This window comes from Zonotrichia albicollis, chromosome 34 (assembly GCF_047830755.1).
Source record: "Zonotrichia albicollis isolate bZonAlb1 chromosome 34, bZonAlb1.hap1, whole genome shotgun sequence".
In the NCBI taxonomy this organism is placed as follows: Eukaryota; Metazoa; Chordata; class Aves; order Passeriformes; family Passerellidae; genus Zonotrichia; species Zonotrichia albicollis.
This window is the reverse complement of record NC_133852.1, coordinates 746,053-767,241: the sequence shown is the minus strand read 5'-3', so window position 1 is coordinate 767,241 and position 21,189 is coordinate 746,053. Positions and strand designations below refer to the sequence as shown.

The 21,189-nt window shown below is 59.8% G+C and overlaps 1 protein-coding gene across 1 annotated transcript in view; it reads right to left on the bottom strand.

Annotated features, from left to right (window-relative positions):
- CACNA1F (calcium voltage-gated channel subunit alpha1 F) overlaps window positions 1-21,189 on the bottom strand; it is an 88,873-nt gene that overhangs the window by 2,755 nt on the left and 64,929 nt on the right. The window contains exons 23-44 of the mRNA XM_074531036.1: window positions 16,463-16,569; window positions 14,862-14,949; window positions 13,872-13,979; window positions 13,660-13,712; window positions 12,380-12,526; window positions 12,091-12,292; window positions 9,727-9,885; window positions 9,538-9,648; window positions 9,371-9,454; window positions 8,558-8,686; window positions 8,410-8,475; window positions 6,748-6,839; window positions 5,669-5,828; window positions 5,448-5,575; window positions 5,266-5,362; window positions 3,445-3,547; window positions 3,260-3,361; window positions 2,111-2,241; window positions 1,907-2,017; window positions 1,204-1,322; window positions 981-1,124; window positions 129-271 (exon numbers count right to left, since the gene is read on the bottom strand). Of these exons, the coding sequence (XP_074387137.1) occupies window positions 129-271; window positions 981-1,124; window positions 1,204-1,322; window positions 1,907-2,017; window positions 2,111-2,241; window positions 3,260-3,361; window positions 3,445-3,547; window positions 5,266-5,362; window positions 5,448-5,575; window positions 5,669-5,828; window positions 6,748-6,839; window positions 8,410-8,475; window positions 8,558-8,686; window positions 9,371-9,454; window positions 9,538-9,648; window positions 9,727-9,885; window positions 12,091-12,292; window positions 12,380-12,526; window positions 13,660-13,712; window positions 13,872-13,979; window positions 14,862-14,949; window positions 16,463-16,569 (2,584 nt within the window). The remainder of the gene's footprint in view (window positions 1-128; window positions 272-980; window positions 1,125-1,203; window positions 1,323-1,906; window positions 2,018-2,110; window positions 2,242-3,259; window positions 3,362-3,444; window positions 3,548-5,265; window positions 5,363-5,447; window positions 5,576-5,668; window positions 5,829-6,747; window positions 6,840-8,409; window positions 8,476-8,557; window positions 8,687-9,370; window positions 9,455-9,537; window positions 9,649-9,726; window positions 9,886-12,090; window positions 12,293-12,379; window positions 12,527-13,659; window positions 13,713-13,871; window positions 13,980-14,861; window positions 14,950-16,462; window positions 16,570-21,189) is intronic.

The following is a 21,189-nucleotide window of genomic DNA, read 5'->3' as shown; positions in this document are numbered from 1 at the left end:
GCCCCTGCAGGACACCGCCCCCCTCATCAGGGCCATCTCCCCCCGCCATCAACCGCAGGGACACTCCGGGGAACCGTCCCGGATCCCGGAGGGTCCCACCGGAGCCCCCGGCCCCTCCTTTGCCGTACCCGCGGGGGTGGGGGGCAGCAGCCGCCGCCGTTTCAGTTGTTGCCCCTCTCGAGCGCCGCTGCCGAGCGCGAAGTGCCGGGGGGGCAGCGGCAGCGACCCCCCCCGGGGCAGCTCGGCCGCCCAGCGCGGGGGTCCCGGAGCCCTGGATGGGGGGAACAAGGAGGGGTCAGTCGGGGCTGGGGACATCCCATGGGGTCAGGGGGTGACAGGTGCCTCCAGTGCCCCCTGCCCAGTTACAGGCCGGGGGTCCCAGCACGGGGACACGCTCAGGGCTGACAGGAACCCCCCTCCCCATTTACAGAGAACCCCCCTGTCCTTTCGGGGGTCCCGGCACAGGGACACGCTCAGGGCTGATGGGATCCCCTCCCCAATCACAGAGACCACCCCCTCTCCTTTCAGGGGTCCCAGCAGCTGGCATGGGGACAGGGCTGACGGGACCCCCTCCCCAATTACAGAGACATCCATCTCCAGTGCCCCCTCCCCAGTTACAAGCCGGGGATCCCAGCACAGAGACAGCCTCAGGGCTGACAGGACCCCCTCCCCAATTACAGAGACCCCCCCTCTCCTTTCGGGGGTCCCGGCATGGGGACACCCTCAGGGCTGACAGGACCCCCTCCCCAATCACAGAGACCCCCCCTCTCCTTTCGGGGGTCCCGGCACGGGGACAGCCCCAGGGCTGACGGGACCCCCTCCCCATTTACAGTGATCCCTCCAGAGGGGGTTTCTGCCCCTGGGGGGGGGGTCGTGGTACCTGTCCCCCACCCAGCGGTGCCAAACTCTCCAGTGCCCCCTCCCCAGTTACAGAGACCCCTCCAGAGGGGGTTTCTGCCCCCGGGGGGGGGTCGCAGTACCTGTCCCCCACCCAGCGGCGCCGGGCCGGTGCCGCGCTCTCCAGCTCCTCGTCGTGGCTCACGTCCCCCGTCTCCCCTCCCGGCTCCTCCGCATCCTCGGCCGGGGGCGCCTCCTCCTCCCGGTCACCCCCGTCGGAGCGCCGCCTGCGCACAGGGCCGTGAGCACCCCCGGCCCATCCCGGAGACCCCTCCCCACATCAGGGTGTGCCCCAGCCCCCCGTACCTGCCGCCATGGGAGGGGGGCGCGGGCTCCTCGCGTTCGGTGGGCGCGGGGCTGGGGGCGGGGGGCGGCTCTGAGAGCAGGGGGGAGCCGGGCCCGGAGCCGTAGAGCGTCTCGGGGGCCTGCGGAAAGAGGCGGGGTCGGTGGGCGTGGCCTGGGTCAGGTGTGGCTTGGGGGCGTGGCCATGGGAGAGGTGTGGCCGGTGGGTGTGGCCATGGGACAGGTGTGGTCATTTGGAGTGGATTTGGGGTGGGTGTGGCCTGTGGGGGTATGGCCAGGGTGGGACAGGTGAGCTCGGTGGGCTTGGCCAGTGGGTGTGGCCAGGAGAAAGGTGTGGTCAGTGGGCATGGCCAATTGAAAGTTGTGGTGGGTGGGTGTGGCCATGTGACAGCTGTGGTGGGTGGGCGTGGCCAAGGGAAAGGTGTAGCTGGTGGGTGTGGCCAAGGGAAAGGTGTAGCCGGTGGGTGTGGCAAGGAGAAAGCTGCTTTCAGTGGGTGTGGCCAAGGGAAAGGTGTGCTGGGTGGGCGTGGCCAAGGGAAAGGTGTGGTGAGTGGGCGTGGCCAATGAAAAAGTGTGTTTGTGGGCGTGGCCAATGGAAAGGTGTGGTCAGTGGGCATGGCCAATGGAAAGATGCTGTTTGTGGGTGTGACTAATGGAAAGGCGTGGCCATGGGCGTGGCCATGTGACAGGTGTGGGCGTGGCTCACTGCGTAGGTGAGCGGCTCCTCCGCAGGCGCGTCCCCGCCCTCGTCCCCCTCCAGGTCGCTCAGTGCCCGGCGCATCTCAGGGCCCAGCGCCTGCAGCGTCTGCAGCCCGGCCTGCGGGGACACCGCGGGGTCACCTGCTGGCACCTGCTGGCACCTGCTGGCACCTGGTGACCCCCCCAGCCCCACCTGGGGGCGGTGTCACACCTGCAGCGCGCACTCGTTGCTGGGGCCGGCGCTGGCGCCCAGCATCCCGCGCTCCTTCCGCCGCCGGAACTTGCGGAAATAGTCCTGGATCAGGAAGGTGGCGTAGAACTTGCCCACTGTGACCTCCTCCTCTGGGGGACACACACGGTGGGGGAGGGGGGTCAGGGGACAGCCGGGGGGGGCTCTGGGACACCCCAGGACCACCAGACACACCCAGACCCCCCCAGACACCCCCAGAACACCCCGGACCCCTCCAGATCCCCCCAGACCTCCCCATAACCCCCCAGAATCCCTTCAGATCCCCCCCAGACCCCTCCAGATTCCTCCTGAACCCCCAAGAGCCCCCAGAACCCCTCAGGTTCCCCCACAAACACCCCAGACCCCTCCAGATTCCCCCAGACCCCTCTAAAACCCCCCAGAACCCCCCCATATTCCCCCAGTATCCTTCAGACCCACCCAGAGCCCCCCAGACCTCCCCAGAACCCCTCCAGTTTCCCCCCAGACCCCTCCAGATTCCTCCTGAACCCCCAAGAGCCCCCAGAACCCCTCAGGTTCCCCCACAAACCCCCCAGACCCCTCCAGATTCCCTCAGACCCCTCTAGAACTCCCCAGAACCCCCCCTCCCAGATTCCCCCCGTATCCCTCAGACCCACCCAGAGCCCCCCAGGCCCCTCTGGATCCCCCCAGAACCTCCCAGACCCCTCCAGACTGCTCCAGATCGCCCCAGAACCCCCTAGAATCTTCCAGATCCCCCCAAAACTCCCCAGGCCTCCCCATAACCCCTGCCTCAGATCCCCCAGAATCCCCCAGAACCCCCAGAACAGGGCAGGCCTCCCCATAACCCCCCCCAGACCCCCCAGTATCCCTCAGACTCCCCCAGAACCCCCCAGACCCCTTCAGACCCCCCCCCAAACCCCTCCAGACCCCCCAGAGCCCTCCAGACTCCCCCAGAACCCCTCAGTATTTCCCAGAACCCCAGCTCCCCCAGAACAACCCCAAACCCCCCAAACCCCTCTAGACCCCCCGAAACTCCCCCAGACCCCCTCCCCAGACCCCCCAAACCTCCCAGACCCCTCCAGATCCCCCCAGATCTCCCCAGAACCCCCCAAACCCCCCAGATCCCCCCAAACCCCCCAGACCCTCACACACCCTCGGGCGGGGGGATGACCTCGTCCAGCAGCTTCGGCTTCGTCCTCTTCCAGATCTTCTTCACCACAGCCCGGAGCTCCTTGTTGGCCACATCCAGGTTCCCTACAGGGACAGAAGGGACACACAGCCGTGATTGTCACCTTGTCACCCCCTGCTGTCCCCCTGTCCCCTCCTGGCTCCCTCACCTTCCGTCTTGATCTTGAGGGAGGTGCGGACCAGGGCGAAGAGCGTCGCGTTGAAGGTGACGGTGCCATCTGAATTGAGGGGCATGTTCATGGCCACCAGGCGCTGGGCAGGGGACAAGAGAGGGGTGAATCGGGGTGGGTCCCTTCCAGAAACACCCCAAATTCCCCCAGAAACACCCCAAAATGTAGGGGGGTACACTGTGGGTAAATGAAGGTGGTGTAGAATGTAATCTTATCCCCTAAAGAGTTGCAGCTGAACCAATTACTAAAGATTGGTGACCCCGACGTGATTTGGGAAAAAAAACCAAATGGTGACCCCGATGTGATTTGGTAAAAGACAACACATGGTGACCCCGATGTGATTTGGGAAAAAAAACACAAATGGTGACCCTGACATGATTTGGGGGAAAAGACAACAAATGGTGACCCCGACGTGATTCGGGGGAAAAAAAAGACAACAAAGGATGACCCCGACATGATTTGGGGGAAAAAGAGAACAAAGGGTGACCCCGATGTGATCTGGGGAAAAACACAATTGGTGACCCCGACGTGCTTTGGGGAAAAGACAAATGGTGACCCCGATGTGATTCAGGGGAAAAAAGACAACGAATGGTGACCCCGACGTAATTTGGGGGGAAAACCACAAATGGTGATCCCCGATGTGATTTGGGGAAAAACCAAAAATGGTGACCCCCGATGTGATTTGGGGAAAAACCAAAAATGGTGACCCCCAATGTGATTTGGGGGAAAGACAAATGGTGACCCTGATGTGATTCGGGGAAAAAAGGCAACAAATGGTGACCCCGATGTGATTCGGGGAAAAACACAATTGGTGACCCCGACGTGATTCGGGGAAAAGACAACGAATGGTGACCCCGATGTGATTTGGGGAAAACCACAAATGGTGATCCCCGATGTGATTTGGGGAAAAACCAAAAATGGTGACCCCCGATGTGATTTGGGAGAAAAGACAAATGGTGACCCCCCGATGTGATCTGGGCAAAAGACAACACATGGTTACCCAGATGTGATTCAAGGAGAAGACAAATGGTGACCCTGATGTGATCCAGAAAAAAAGGACTATATGACCCCGTGGATTCGGGAAAAAGGATTTAATTATATGACCCTGTGGATTTGGGACTAAACTCTATGACCTCGTGGATTCGGGATGACCCCGTGGATTCAGGGAAAACGACTTGAATACTAAACTATTGGTAAAATATATCAATTGCAGCTATTAGTGTTTGTTAAATATGAGTATAAAAGATTTTGAAGATAAGTACTTTGTAAACTGAGAAAAGCTGCAAAACTGAACCAACACTCACAAATATAGATATATATTTGTACTGTAATATGTTGTCTGAACATCTGTATAACTCTTGGTTCTGATTGAAATATATGAATGTGTCCTAATGTTAATTTATTTGAATATGCACTTTTAGAAATGCTGCAAGTCTGTAATTAAAAGAAAATTAAAGAAAATTCAAAAGAAATGTTTAAAATTTTTAAAATTAAAAAGAAAAATTAAAAGAAAAAGGGGGAATTGTAGGGGGATACAGTATGGGTAAATGAAGGTGGTATAGAATGCAATCTTATCCCCTATAGAGTTGCAGATGAGACAATTACTAAAGATTGGTGATCCTGACGTGATTCGGGGAAAAGACAACCATTGGTGACCCCGATGTGATTCGGGGAAAAGACAAATGGGTTCTGAATGAAATATATGAACATGTCCTAATGTTAATTTATTTGAATATGCACTTCTAGAAATGCTGCAAGTCCGTAATTAAAAGAAAAAGGAGGAACTGACAACACCCAAACCTTGCAGGCCACGCGGTGTGGGCAGAGCTTCCCAAATCCCAGCGGGGGCTGGATCCGCCGCAGCAGCGTCACCACGTCCAGGTGCTTGATGCGACCCCTGGGCAGGGGAGGGGACACAGGAGGTCACAGGTGACCAGCACACCTGGCCCCGCCCAGCTGGGGACAAGGGGACAGTCACACACTTGGCTGCAGGGTCGTACTCGGACCACACGCGCTTGAACTCATCCAGGTGGTGCGGGCCCAGGATGGACCAGTCGCGGGTCAGGTAATCGAAGTTGTCCATGATGACGGCCACAAACAGGTTGATGATCTGGGGAGGGGTCCGGGGGGAAGTCAGGATGCTCACGGGGGTCCTGGGGGGCGTGAGGGGTGTGGGGCAGTGGGGCAGGGCCCCGTGGCTCACCAGGAAGGCACAGAGCATGAAGAAGCTGATGAAGTAGGCGATGGCGAAGTTGCTGCCGCAGGTGAACTCCTCGCCCGGGCCCGCGTCCGACTCGGGGTCGCAGCGCTTGCCCGGCAGGCTGGCCAGCATGATCTCCTGCCAGGCCTCCCCCGTGGCACACCTGAATGCCAGGTACACACCTGTACCCTCCCACGGGACACACCTGTACCCCTGGGACACACCTGTACCCCTGGGGGACACCTGTACCCTTAGGGGACACCTGTACACCTGGGACACACCTGTACCCCTGGGGGACACCTGTACCTTGCCTGGCAGGCTGGCCAGCATGATCTCCTGCCAGGCCTCTCCCGTGGCACACCTGAACGCCAGGTACACACCTGTACCCTCCCACGGGACACACCTGTACCCCTGGGACACACCTGTACCCGTAGGGAACACCTGTACCCCTGGGACACACCTGTACCCCTGGGGGACACCTGTACCCTCATGGGACACACCTGTACCTTGCCCGGCAGGCTGGCCAGCATGATCTCCTGCCAGGCCTCCCCCGCGGCACACCTGAACGCCAGGTACACACCTGTACACCTGGGGCACACCTGTACCCCTGGGACACACCTGTACAACTGGGACACACCTGTACCCTCCCACAGGACACACCTGTACCCCTGGGACACACCTGTACCCTCATGGGACACACCTGTACCCTCCCACAGGACATCTGTACTCTCACAGGACACACCTGCACTCTCAGGGGACACACCTGTACACCTGTGATACACCTGTACCCCCATGGTACATCTGTATCCCCATGGCACACCTGTACCCCTGTGACACACCTGTATTCTCACAGGACACACCTGTACCCCTGTGACACACCTGTACCCCTGTGACACACCTGTACTCCCCTCCATGATTCACTGAGAGGAAGCTCCAAAGTCCCACGAAAAGCCCAGAGACCCCAGGTGCCCCAGAACCCCTCTAGAACCCCCCCAGAATCCCTCAGACTCCCCCAAACACCCCCCAGAACCCCCCCAGGACCCGCCTTGAAGCCCCCAGACCCCTCAGAGCCCCCTCCCCACCTGAAGAGCAGCAGCACGGCCTGGGGGAAGGTCTGGAAGTTGTTGTTGCGGTTGATCTGGGTCCCGTCCTGCAGTGCCACCTTCCCGAAGGTCTGGGGGGGACACAGGGGGCTGGGGGCTCACAGGAGACCCCTCCCCACACCCCTCACCTGCCCCCCAGAGCCCCTCCAAATCCCTCACCTGTCCCCACAGCCCCTCACCTGTCCCCACACCCCCTCATCTGCCCCAGGTCCCTCACCTGCCCCAGACCTCTCACCTGCCCTCTCACCTGCCCCAGGTCCCTCACCTGCCCCAGAGCCCCTCACCTGCCCTCTCACCTGCCCCAGACCTCTCACCTGCCCTCTCACCTGCCCCAGGTCCCTCACCTGCCCCAGAGCCCCTCACCTGCCCCTAAACCCCCTCATATGCCCCAGGTCCTTCACCTGCCCCCAGATCCCCTCATCAGCCCCCACACCTCCTCACCTGCCCCTAAACCCCCTCACCTGCCCCAGGTCCTTCACCTGCCCCCAGACCCCTCACCTGCCCTCAGAGCCTCCTCATCTGCCTTCACACCCCTCACCTGCCCCCAGACCCTTCACCTGCCTGCAGAGCCCCCTCACCTGCCCCAGACCCCTCACCTGCCCCAGGACCCCTCACCTGCCCCAGACCCCTCACCTGCCTCAGACCCCTCACACCCCCCAGACCCCTCACCTGCCCCACACCCCTCACCTGCCCCTAAACCCCCTCACCTGCCCCAGGTCCTTCACCTGCCCCCAGATCCCCTCATCTGCCTTCACACCCCTCACCTGCCCCCAGACCCCTCACCCGCCCTTGCCCCCTCACCTGCCCCAGACCCCTCACCTGCCTGCAGAACCCCCTCACCTGCCCTTGCCCCCTCACCTGCCCCAGACCCCTCACCTGCCCCAAACCCCTCACCTGCCTCAGACCCCCTCACACCCCCCAGACCCCTCACCTGCCCCAGACCCCTCACCTGCCTCAGACCCCCTCACACCCCCCAGACCCCTCACCTGCCCCCAGACCCCTCACCTGCCCCCTCACCTGCCCCCAGACCCTTCACCTGCCTGCAGAGCCCCCTCACCTGCCCCAGACCCCTCACCTGCCCCAGGACCCCTCACCTGCCCCCAGACCCTTCACCTGCCCCCAGACCCCTCACCTGCCCTCAGAGCCTCCTCATCTGCCTTCACACCCCTCACCTGCCCCAGACCCCTCACCTGCCTGCAGAACCCGCTCACCTGCCTGCAGAGCCCCCTCACCTGCCCCTGCCCCCTCACCTGCCCCAGACCCCTCACCTGCCCCAGACCCCTCACCTGCCCCCAGACCCCTCACCTGCCCCCTCACCTGCCCCCAGACCCTTCACCTGCCTGCAGAGCCCCCTCACCTGCCCCCAGACCCCTCACCTGCCCCCCAGACCCCTCACCTGTCTCCTCACCTGCCCCCTCACCTGCCCCAGAGCCCTCACCTGCCCCCAGAGCCCCTCACCTGCCCCCACACCCCTCACCTGCCCCAGATCCCCTCACACCCCCCAGACCCCTCACCTGTCCCACACCCCTCACCTACCCCCTCACCTGCCCCAGACCCCCTCACCTGTCCCACACCCCTCACCTGCCCCCTCACCTGCCCCCAGAGCCCCCATCTGCCCCAGGACCCCTCACGACCCCTCACCTGCATCCCAATGACAGCATAGATGAAGAAGATCATGGCGATGAGCAGCGCGACGTAGGGCAGGGCCTGGGGACGGAGCGGGGGTCAGGGGGTGTCCCCTCCGTGTCCCCCCTCACCTGTGTCCCCCCGCAGGTGCCCCCCGCCCCACCTGGAAGGATTTGACGAAGGTCCAGAGCAGGGTGCGGATGCCCTCGCCCTTGGAGAGCAGCTTGACCAGGCGCATGACGCGGAAGAGGCGGAAGAAGGTGATGGAGATGCGGGAGGAGTCCTCGGAGCTCTGCGGGGACAGGGGGTCAGGGGAACCCCAAAAATACCTGAGCAGACCCCCCAAAAGAGCCCCCAGGTAGGGACAGGTCCCCATACCTCACCAACGTGGCCCCCGTTCTGTGAGAGGCAGGTGGGACCATGGAGGTGATGGAGATGGTGGAGATGATGGAAATGGAGATGATGGAAATTATGGAGATGATGGAGATTGAAATTATGAAGGTGATGGAGATGGAAATCATGGAGGTGATGGAGATGATGGAGATGATGGAGATGGAGACGATGGAGATGGAAACGATGGAGATGATGGAGTGGAGATGGAGGTGATGGAGATGATGGGAATGACGGAGTGGAAATGATGGAGATGATGGAGTGGAAATTATGGAGATGATGGAGATGATGGAGATGATGGAGTGGAGATGATGGAGCAGAGATGACGGAGATAATGGAGATGGAGATGATGGAGATGATGGAGATGATGGAGATGGAGATGATAGAGATGATTGAGATGAAAATTATGGAGATGATCAAGATGAAAATTATGGAGATAATGGAAATTATGGAGATGGAAGTGACAGAGATGATTGAGACAGACAGACAGACATGAGGACATCGACCAGGAGGAGACCCAGACATCCAGAACCACCCCAAAACACCAACCCACCCTGAACCAGGAGGGACAAGGAGAGCAACTCACGTTGACCTCGGTGACGGCGATGTCCACCACGCTGCCCACCACGATGAGGGCATCAAAGGTGTTCCAGGCGTCGCAGAAGTAATGCTGGGGTGGGGTGGCAGGTGGTGAGGACGCCATTGTGTCACCCTCCCTTGTGTCACCCCCTTGTCACCCCCCTTGTGCCGTACCCGCGGTTTGAAGGCGATGATCTTGAGCACCATCTCCACGGTGAAGAGCCCCGTGAACACCATGTTGAGCAGGTCCATCACGTAGTTGAAGGGCTTGGACTGCTCGTAGTGCTGTGAGGGGACACACGGGGGTCTGGCACTGTCCCCTCCATGTCCCCCCTGTGTCCCCCAGGCGTGTCCCCCCCTCACCTGCACGGCCAGGGCGATGGTGTTGAGGAGGATGAGGACGAACATGATGTACTCGAAGGCCGTGGAGTTGACCATGGCCCACACGCGGTACTGGGTGCGGTTCTTGGGGATGTAACGGCGCAGAGGCTGCGCCTTTAGAGCGTACTCCACACACTGGCGCTGGGGGGACAGTGTGGGGACAGTGAGGGGACAGGGTGGGGACAGTGAGGGGACACGGCCACCCCATGACCATGGCCCACACGTGGTACTGGGTGCGGTTCTTGGGGATGTAACGGCGCAGAGGCTGCGCCTTCAGAGCGTACTCCACACACTGGCGCTGGGGACAACGTGGGGACAGTGAGGGGACAGTGTGGGGACAGTGAGGGGACAACGCGGGGACAGTGAGGGGACAGTGTGGGGACAGTGAGGGGACACAGCCACCCCACGACCATGGCCCACACGCGGTACTGGGTGCGGTTCTTGGGGATGTAGCGGCGCAGGGGCTGCGCCTTCAGAGCGTACTCCACGCACTGGCGCTGGGGGGACAGTGTGGGGACAGTGAGGGACAGGGTGGGACAGGGTGGGGACAGTGAGGGGACACAGCCACCCCACGACCATGGCCCACACGCGGTACTGGGTGCGGTTCTTGGGGATGTAGCGGCGCAGGGGCTGCGCCTTTAGAGCGTACTCCACACACTGGCGCTGGGGACAACGTGGGGACAGTGAGGGACAGGGTGGGGACAGTGTGGGACAGGGTGGGGACAGTGAGGGGACACGGCCACCCCACAACCATGGCCCACATGTGGTACTGGGTGCGGTTCTTGGGGATGTAGCGGCGCAGGGGCTGCGCCTTCAGAGCGTACTCCACACACTGGCGCTGAGGGGACAACATGGGGACAGTGTGGGACAGGGTGGGGACAGTGAGGGGACACGGCCACCCCATGACCATGGCCCACACGCGGTACTGGGTGCGGTTCTTGGGGATGTAACGGCGCAGGGGCTGCGCCTTCAGAGCGTACTCCACACACTGGCGCTGGGGACAGGGTGGGGACAGTGAGGGACAGGGTGGGGACAGTGTGGGGACAGTGTGGGGACAGTGAGGGGACACGGCCACCCCATGACCATGGCCCACACACGGTACTGGGTGCGGTTCTTGGGAATGTAGCAGTGCAGGGGCTGCGCCTTCAGAGCGTACTCCACACACTGGCGCTGAGGGGACAACATGGGGACAGTGAGGGGACAGTGTGGGGACAGGGTGGGGAGAGGGTGGGGACATGGCCACTCCACTGCCATCCCATGCACTGCTGCTGGGGGACAACATGGGGACAGTGTGGGACAGTGTGAGGACACGGCCACCCCACAGCCATCCCACACATTGCTGCTGTGGGAACATGGGGACAGTGTGGGGACAGGGTGGGGACATGGCCACCTCACTGCCACTCCACACACTGCCGCTGTGGGGACATGGGGACAGCATGGGGACATGTCCACCCCACTGCCCATGCACATGTGGGAACATGGAGATGGCATGGGGACATGGGACTCTGCAGGGCCATGGGGACACCCCAGGGACATGGGGACAAGAGGACACTGCAGGGGCATGGGAACACAGCAGGGCCATGGGGACACCACAGAGCCATGGGGACACGGCAGGTCCATGGGGACAAGGGGACACTGCAGGGGCATGGGGACACAGCAGGGCCATGGGGACAGCACAGGGCCATGGGGACATTGCAGAGCCAAGGGGACACGGCAGGGGCATAGAGACAAGAGGACATCACAGAGACAAGGGGACACCACAAGGCCATGGGGACACACAGGGCCATGGGGACAAGGGGACACTGCAGAGCCATGGGGACACGGCAGGTCAATGGGGACATGGCAGGTCAATGGGGACATCACAGAGCCAAGGGGACAGTGCAGGCCCATGGGGACAGCACAGTCATGGGGACACCACAGGGCCATGGAGATAAGGGGACACCAAAGGGCCAAGGGGACACTGCAGAGCCATGGGGACATCGCAGAGTCATGAGGACACCACAGGGCCAAGGGGACACTGTAGAGCCAAGGGGACACCACAGAGCCATGGGGACACCACAGGGCCATGGGGACACCGCAGAGCCATGGGGACACAGCAGGGCCATGGGGACGCCACAGAGCCATGGGGACAAGGGGACACCACAGGGCCATGAGGACAAGGGGACACCACAGAGCCAAGGAGACACCACAGGGCCATGGGGACACCACAGGGCCATGAGGACAAGGGGACACCACAGAGCCAAGGGGACACCACAGGGCCATGGGGACACCACAGAGCCAAGGGGACAAGGAGACACCACAGAGCCATGGGGACACCACAGGACCACGGCCAGCCTGTCCCCAGACCTGGTTCTTGTCCAGCTCGCAGTTGCGGTACTCGCTCTCGCCCTGCGCGCGGAAGGTGATGATGACAAAGCCCACGAAAATGTTCATCATGAAGAAGGCGATGACGATGATGTAGACGATGAAGAAGATGGAGATCTCCACCCGGTAGTTGTAGATGGGCCCCTGGTTCTCGGCGTTGGCATCGATGGCCTTGTACAGCAGCCTGGGGACGGGGTGGGGACACACGGTGCTGGGGGTGTCCCCAAGGGGGTGGCAGTGTCCCCGTGCCCGCCCACCCCCGGGGACTCACGCGGGCCACCCCTCGAAGGTGGACACGGTGAACAGCGCCATCATCCCCGCCAGGACGTTGTCGAAGTTGAAGTCACTGTTGAGCCAGAGGCGCTCCCGGACCGAGGGGTGGGACACGTCCCCGTCCTTGTACACCAGGAATGTCCCCCTGCATTGGGGACATGGGGACACTGCCACCACTGAGGGGTGGGACACGTCCCCGTCCTTGTACACCAGGAATGTCCCCCTGGGGTGGGGACATGGGGACACTGCCACCACTGAGGGGTGGGACACGTCCCCGTCCTTGTACACCAGGAATGTCCCCCTGCATTGGGGACATGGGGACATTGCCACCACCAAGGGGTGGGACACGTCCCTGTCCTTGTACACCAGGAATGTCCCCCTGGGGTGGGGACATGGGGACAGTGGACATGGACACTGCCACCACTGAGGGGTGGGACACGTCCCCGTCCTTGTACACCAGGAATGTCCCCCTGGATTGGGGACATGGGGACACTGCCACCACTGAGGGGTGGATCATGTCCCCGTCCTTGTACACCAGGAATGTCCCCAGGGGTGGGGACATGGAGACACTGCCACCACTGAGGGGTGGATCATGTCCCCGTCCTTGTACACCAGGAATGTCCCCCTGGGGTGGGGACATGGGGACACTGCCACCACTGAGGGGTGGGACATGTCCCCGTCCTTGTACACCAGGAATGTCCCCCTGGGGTGGGGACATTGGGACAGTGGACATGGACACTGCCACCACTGAGGGGTGGGACATGTCCCCGTCCTTGTACACCAGGAATGTCCCCCTGCATTGGGGACATGGGGACACTGCCACCACTGAGGGGTGGGACACATCCCTGTCCTTGTACACCAGGAATGTCCCCTGGGGTGGGGACATGGGGACAGTAGCGTGGTTTTTGGGGTGCAGGGTCGGTTTTGGGGTGCAGGGTCATTTTTGGGGTGCAGGGTGGTTTTTGGGGTGTGGGGTCATTTTTGAGGTGTGGGCTCAGTTTGGGGTGCAGAGTCATTTTTGGGGTGAGGGGTCAGTTTTGGGGTTTGGGGTGGTTTTTGGGATGCGGGGTTGTTTTTGGGGTGCAGGGTGGTTTTGGGGAGCAGGGTCAGTTTTGGGGTTTGGGGTGGTTTTTGGGGTGTGGGCTCAGTTTGGGGTGCGGGGTCATTTTTGGATGCAGGGTTGTTTTTGGTGTGTAGCGTCATTTTTGGGGTGTGGGGTTGTTTTTGGTGTGCAGGGTCATTTTTGGGGTGCAGGGTCAGTTTTGGGGTGGTGCTCACTTGCACTCTCCCGGTGTGTGCTTGGCCTCGTCGGTGCAGCTGTAGAACTTGCCCTGGGGGGATCGGGGGGTCCCTCAGCCCCTGGGGGTTTGGGGACCCCTCAGAGGGGTTTGGGGACCCCTCAATGGGGTTTGGAGACCCCTCAATGGGTTTGGAGACCCCTCAATGGGGTTGGGGACCCCTCAGAGGGCGTTTGGGGACAGCGGGGTCACCTTGAAGAGCTGCACCCCGATGCAGGCGAACATGAACTGCAGCAGCGTGGTGACGATCATGATGTTACCGATGGTGCGGATGGCCACGAACACGCACTGCACCACGTGCTGGGGACACAACGGGGACAGCAGGGTCACCAGGGCATGGACAGGGACAGGGTCACCAGGGCATGGGGACAGGGACAGGGACAGTGTCACCAGGGCATGGCCATGAACACGCACTGCACCACGTGCTGGGGACACAACGGGGACAGCAGGGTCACCAGGGACAGGGACAGCTGTGTCACCAGGGCATGGCCACGAACACGCACTGCACCACGTGCTGGGGACACAACGGGGACAGGGTCACCAGGGACAGGGACAGGGACAGGGTCACCAGGGCATGGACAGGGACAGCAGTGTCACCAGGGCATGGGGACAGGGACAACTGTGTCACCAGGGCATGGCCACGAACACACACTGCACCACGTGCTGGGGACAGGGACAGGGACAGGGTCACCAGGGCATGGCCATGAACACGCACTGCACCACATGCTGGGGACACAACGGGGACAGCAGTGTCACCAGGGTATGGGGACAGGGACAGGGTCACCAGGGCATGGCCATGAACACGCACTGCACCACATGCTGGGGACAGGAACAGGGACAGGGACACAAGGGCAGGGGGAGAGGGACAGCTCCCAGTCCCTCCCAGTGCTTCCCAATCCATCCCAGTCTATCCCAGTGCCACTCCCAGTTCCCCCCAGTCCATCCCAGTCCATCCCAGTCTCTCTCAATTCCTACCTTGAGCCCCTTGGCCTGGTTGATGGCTCTCAGGGGCCGCAGTGCTCCCAGTCCATCCTAGTGCTCCCAGTCCTTCCCAGTTTGTTCCCAGTCCATCCCAGTCCCTCCCAGTTCCCCCAGTTTGTTCCCAGTCCCTCCCAGTTCCCCCAGTTTGTTCCCAGTTGCCCCAGTTTGTTCCCAGTCCCTCCCAGTTGCCCCAGTTCCCACCTTGAGCCCCTTGGCCCTGTTGATGGCTCTCAGGGGCCGCAGCACGCGCAGCACCCGCAGGATCTTCACCACCGAGATGGCGCTGGAGCTGCCGGGGAAACCAGTGCTCCCAGTAAGGCACCAGTAAGGGCTCACAGTGCTCCCAGGAACACACCAGTAACACCAGTGCTCCCAGTAACACAACCAGTAAGGCACCAGTAACACACACACCAGTGCTCCCAGTAAGGCACCAGTAACACACCAGTGACACACCAGTGCTCCCAGTAACACATCAGTGTTCCCAGTAACACACCAGTGCTCCCAGTAAGGCAGCAGTAACACACCAGTGACACACCAGTGCTCCCACTAACACATCAGTGCTCCCAGTAAGGCACCAGTAAGGGCTCACAGTGCTCCCAGGAACACACCAGTAACACCAGTGCTCCCAGTAAGGCACCAGGGCTCCCAGTGCTCCCAGTAAGGGCTCACAGTGCTCCCAGTAACACACCAGTAACACACCAGTGCTCCCAGTAAGGCACCAGGGCTCCCAGTGCTCCCAGTAAGGGCTCACAGCGCTCCCAGTAACACACCAGTAACACACCGGTAACACACCAGTAACACACCAGTGCTCCCAGTAAGGCACCAGTGCTCCTAGGAACACCAGTAACACCCCAGTCCTCCCAGTAAGGGCTCACAGGGCTCCCAGTTACATACCAGTAACACACCAGTGCTCCCAGTAAGGCACCAGTGCTGCCAGTAAGGCACCAGTAACACACCAGTGCTCCCAGTAACACACCACTAACACACCAATGCTCCCAGTAACACACCAGTAAGGCACCAGTAACACACACACCAGTGCTCCCAGTAACACACCAGTAACACACTAGTGCTCCCAGTAACACACGAGTGCTCCCAGTAAGGCACCAGTAACACACCAGTAAGGCACCAGTAACACACCAGTGCTCCCAGTAACACACCAGTAACACACCAGTAACACACCAGTAACACACCAGTAACACACACACCAGTGCTCCCAGTAACACACCAGTGCTCCCAGTAACACACCAGTGCTCCCAGTAACACATCAGTAAGGCACCAGTAACACACACACCAGTGCTCCCAGTAACACACCAGTGCTCCCAGTAACACATCAGTGCTCCCAGTAACACACCAGTAAGGCACCAGTAACACACACACCAGTGCTCCCAGTAAGGCACCAGTAACACACCAGTAACACACCAGTGCTCCCAGTAACACACCAGTGCTCCCAGTAACGCACCAGTGCTCCCAGTAAGGCACCAGTAACACACCAGTTGCTCCCAGTTGCCCCCAGCAGCTCTCCCAGTTGCTCCCAGTGTTCCCAGTTGTCCCCAGCAGTGCTCCCAGTGAGGTTCCTTGTCCTCTCCCAGTGCTCCCAGTGTTGAGCCTGGCCCCTCCCAGTGCTCCCAGTTGCCCCCAGAGGTGCTCCCAGTTGCCCCCATTGGCTCTCCCAGTGCTCCCAGTTGCCCCCAGAGGTGCTCCCAGTTGCTCCCAGTGCTCCCAGTTGTCCCCATTGGCTCTCCCAGTGCTCCCAGTTGCCCCCATTGGCTCTCCCAGTGCTCCCAGTTTGCCCAGTTGCTCACTGCATGCCGAAGGAGATGAGGGACACGCCGACCACCAGCACGTCCAGGAGGTTGAACCAGTTCCGCAGGAAGGAGCCCTTGTGCAGGAACCCGCCGAACACCGTCATCTGTGGGGGACCCCAAAATCCTGGGAACTCCAAAAATCATCCTGGGCACCCCAAAAACCATCCTGGGAACCCCCCCAAACACCGTCATCTGTGGGGGACCCCAAAAACCAAACACTGTCATCTGTGGGGCACCCCAAAACCATGGGAATTCACCCCAAAATCATCCAGGGAACCCCAAAAACCATCCTGGGAACCCCCCCGAACACCGTCATCTGTGGGGGACCCCGAAATCATCCTGGGCACCCCAAAAACCATCCTGGGAACCCCAAAAATCATCTTGAGAACCTCAAAAACCATCCTGGGAGCCCCCCTGAACACCGTCATCTGTGGGGGACCCCAAAACCAAGGGAACTCACCCCAAAATCATCCTGGGAACCCCAAAAATCATCCCGGGAACCCCCAAAAATAATCCTGGGAACCCCAAAAACCATCCTGGGAACCCCCCCGAACACTGTCATCTGTGGGGGACCCCAAAACCACCCTGGGAACCCCAAAAATCATCCTGGGAACCCCTCCGAACACCGTCATCTGTGGGGGACCCCAAAACCATCCTGGGCACCCCAAAAACCCACCCCAAAACCATCCTGGGAACCCCAAAAATCATCCTGGGCACCCCAAAATCACCCTGGGAATCCCAAAAACCATCCCAGGAACCCCCTGAACACCGTCATCTGTGGGGCACCCCAAAATCCTGGGAACTCACCCCAAAATCATCCTGGGAACCCCAAAAATCATCCCGGGAACCCCCTGAACACCGTCATCTGTGGGGCACCCCAAAACCTTGGGAACTCACCCCAAAATCATCCTGGGCACCCCAAAAACCATCCTGGGCACCCCAAAAATCATCCTGGGAACCCCAAAAATCATCCTGGGAACACCCCGAACACCGTCATCTGTGGGGCACCCCAAAACCTTGAGAACTCACCCCAAAATCATCCTGGGAACCCCAAAAATCATCCCAGGACCCCCCTGAACACCGTCATCTGTGGGGGACCCCAACATCATGGGAATTCACCCCAAAAACCATCCTGGGAATTCACCCCAAAAACCCCAAAAACCCACCCCATAACCATCCTGGGAACCCCCCGAACACCATCATCTGTGGGGGACCCCAAAATCATCCAGGGCACCCCAAAAACCATCCTGGGAACCCCAAAATCACCCTGGGAATCCCAAAAACCATCCCGGGAACCCGCCGAACACCATCATCTGTGGGGGACCCCAAAATCATGGGAATTCACCCCAAAAACCATCCTGGGCACCCCAAAATCATCCTGGGAACCCCCCCGAACACCGTCATCTGTGGGGCACCCCAAAACCATCCTGGGAACCCCAAAAATCATCCTGGGAACCCCCCGAACACCATCATCTGTGGGGGACCCTGAAATCATCCTGGGCACCCCAAAAACCCACCCCAAAACCATCCTGGGAACCCCAAAAACCATCCTGGGAACCCCAAAACCATCCTGGGAACCCCAAAAATCATCCTGGGAACCCCAAAATCATCTTGGGAACCCCAAAAATCATCCTGGGAACCCCAAAAACCATCCTGGGAACCCCCCCGAACACCGTCATCTGTGGGGCACCCCAAACCCATGGGAACTCACCCCAAAATCATCCTGGGAACCCCAAAAACCATCCTGGGACCCCCAAAAATAATCCTGGGAACCCCAAAAATCATCCTGGGAACACCCCGAACACCGTCATCTGTGGGGGACCCCAAAACCTTGGGAACTCACCCCAAAATCATCCTGGGCACCCCAAAAACCCCCAAAATCCCCACTCCAAACCCCGGGAACCCCCTGAACACCGTCATCTGTGGGGCACCCCAACATCATGGGAACTCACCCCAAAATCATCTTGGGAACCCCAAAAACCATCCTGGGACCCCCAAAAATAATCCTGGGAACCCCAAAAATAATCCAGGGAACCCCAAAAATCATCCTGTCACCCCCCCGAACACCGTCATCTGTGGGGCACCCCAAAATCATGGGAATTCACCCCAAAAATTCCCCATCCTGGGCACCCCAAAATCATCTTGGGAACCCCCCCGAACACCGTCATCTGTGGGGGACCCCAACATCATGGGAACTCACCCCAAAAATCATCCTGGGAACCCCAAAAATCATCTTGGGAACCCCAAAAACCATCCTGGGAACCCCTCGAACACCGTCTTCTGTGGGGGACCCCAAAACCATCCTGGGAACCCCAAAAATCATCCTGGGAACCTCCTGAACACCGTCATCTGTGGGGCACCCCAAACCCATGGGAACTCACCCCAAAATCATCCTGGGAACCCCAAAAACCATCCTGGGAACCCCCCGAACACCATCATCTGTGGGGGACCCCGAAATCATCCTGGGCACCCCAAAAACCATCCTGGGCACCCCAAAAATCATCCTGGGCACCCCAAAATCACGCCGGGAATCCCAAAAACCATCCTGGGAACCCCCTGAACACCGTCATCTGTGGGGCACCCCAAAATCATGGGAACTCACCCCAAAATCACCCTGGGCACCCCAAAAACCATCCTGGGAACCCCAAAAACCATCCTGGGCACCCCCCGAACACTGTCAACTGTGGGGCACCCCAAAATCATGGGAACTCACCCCAAAAACCATCCTGGGAACCCCAAAATTCATCCTGGGAACCCCAAAATCATCTTGGGAACCCCAAAAATCATCCTGGGAACCCCCCCGAACACTGTCATCTGTGGGGGACCCCAAAACCACCCTGGGAACCCCAAAAATCATCCTGGGAACCCCTCCGAACACCGTCATCTGTGGGGGACCCCAAAACCATCCTGGGCACCCCAAAAACCCACCCCAAAACCATCCTGGGAACCCCAAAAATCATCCTGGGCACCCCAAAATCACCCTGGGAATCCCAAAAACCATCCCAGGAACCCCCTGAACACCGTCATCTGTGGGGCACCCCAAAATCCTGGGAACTCACCCCAAAATCATCCTGGGCACCCCAAAAACCATCCTGGGCACCCCAAAAATCATCCTGGGAACCCCAAAAACCATCCCGGGAACCCCCCGAACACCGTCATCTGTGGGGCACCCCAAACCCATGGGAACTCACCCCAAAATCATCCTGGGCACCCCAAAAACCATCCCGGGAACCCCCCGAACACCGTCATCTGTGGGGCACCCCAAACCCATGGGAACTCACCCCAAAAATCATCCTGGGAACCCCAAAAATCATCTTGGGAACCCCAAAAATAATCCTGGGAATCCCAAAAATCATCCTGGGAACCCCCTGAACACCGTCATCTGTGGGGGACCCCAAAACCATGGGAATTCACCCCAAAAACCATCCTGGGCACCCCAAAAATCATCCTGGGCACCCCAAAATCATCCTGGGAACCCCAAAAATAATCCTGGGAACCCCAAAAATCATCCTGGGAACCCCAAAATCATCTTGGGAACCCCAAAAATCATCCTGGGAACCCCAAAAACCATCCTGGGAACCCCCCCGAACACCGTCATCTGTGGGGCACCCCAAACCCATGGGAACTCACCCCAAAATCATCCTGGGAACCCCAAAAACCATCCTGGGACCCCCAAAAATAATCCTGGGAACCCCAAAAATCATCCTGGGAACACCCCGAACACCGTCATCTGTGGGGGACCCCAAAACCTTGGGAACTCACCCCAAAATCATCCTGGGCACCCCAAAAACCCCCAAAATCCCCACTCCAAACCCCGGGAACCCCCTGAACACCGTCATCTGTGGGGCACCCCAACATCATGGGAACTCACCCCAAAATCATCTTGGGAACCCCAAAAACCATCCTGGGACCCCCAAAAATAATCCTGGGAACCCCAAAAATAATCCAGGGAACCCCAAAAATCATCCTGTCACCCCCCCGAACACCGTCATCTGTGGGGCACCCCAAAATCATGGGAATTCACCCCAAAAATTCCCCATCCTGGGCACCCCAAAATCATCTTGGGAACCCCCCCGAACACCGTCATCTGTGGGGGACCCCAACATCATGGGAACTCACCCCAAAAATCATCCTGGGAACCCCAAAAATCATCTTGGGAACCCCAAAAACCATCCTGGGAACCCCTCGAACACCGTCTTCTGTGGGGGACCCCAAAACCATCCTGGGAACCCCAAAAATCATCCTGGGAACCTCCTGAACACCGTCATCTGTGGGGCACCCCAAACCCATGGGAACTCACCCCAAAATCATCCTGGGAACCCCAAAAACCATCCTGGGAACCCCCCGAACACCATCATCTGTGGGGGACCCCGAAATCATCCTGGGCACCCCAAAAACCATCCTGGGCACCCCAAAAATCATCCTGGGCACCCCAAAATCACGCCGGGAATCCCAAAAACCATCCTGGGAACCCCCTGAACACCGTCATCTGTGGGGCACCCCAAAATCATGGGAACTCACCCCAAAATCACCCTGGGCACCCCAAAAACCATCCTGGGAACCCCAAAAACCATCCTGGGCACCCCCCGAACACTGTCAACTGTGGGGCACCCCAAAATCATGGGAACTCACCCCAAAAACCATCCTGGGAACCCCAAAATTCATCCTGGGAACCCCAAAATCATCTTGGGAACCCCAAAAATCATCCTGGGAACCCCCCCGAA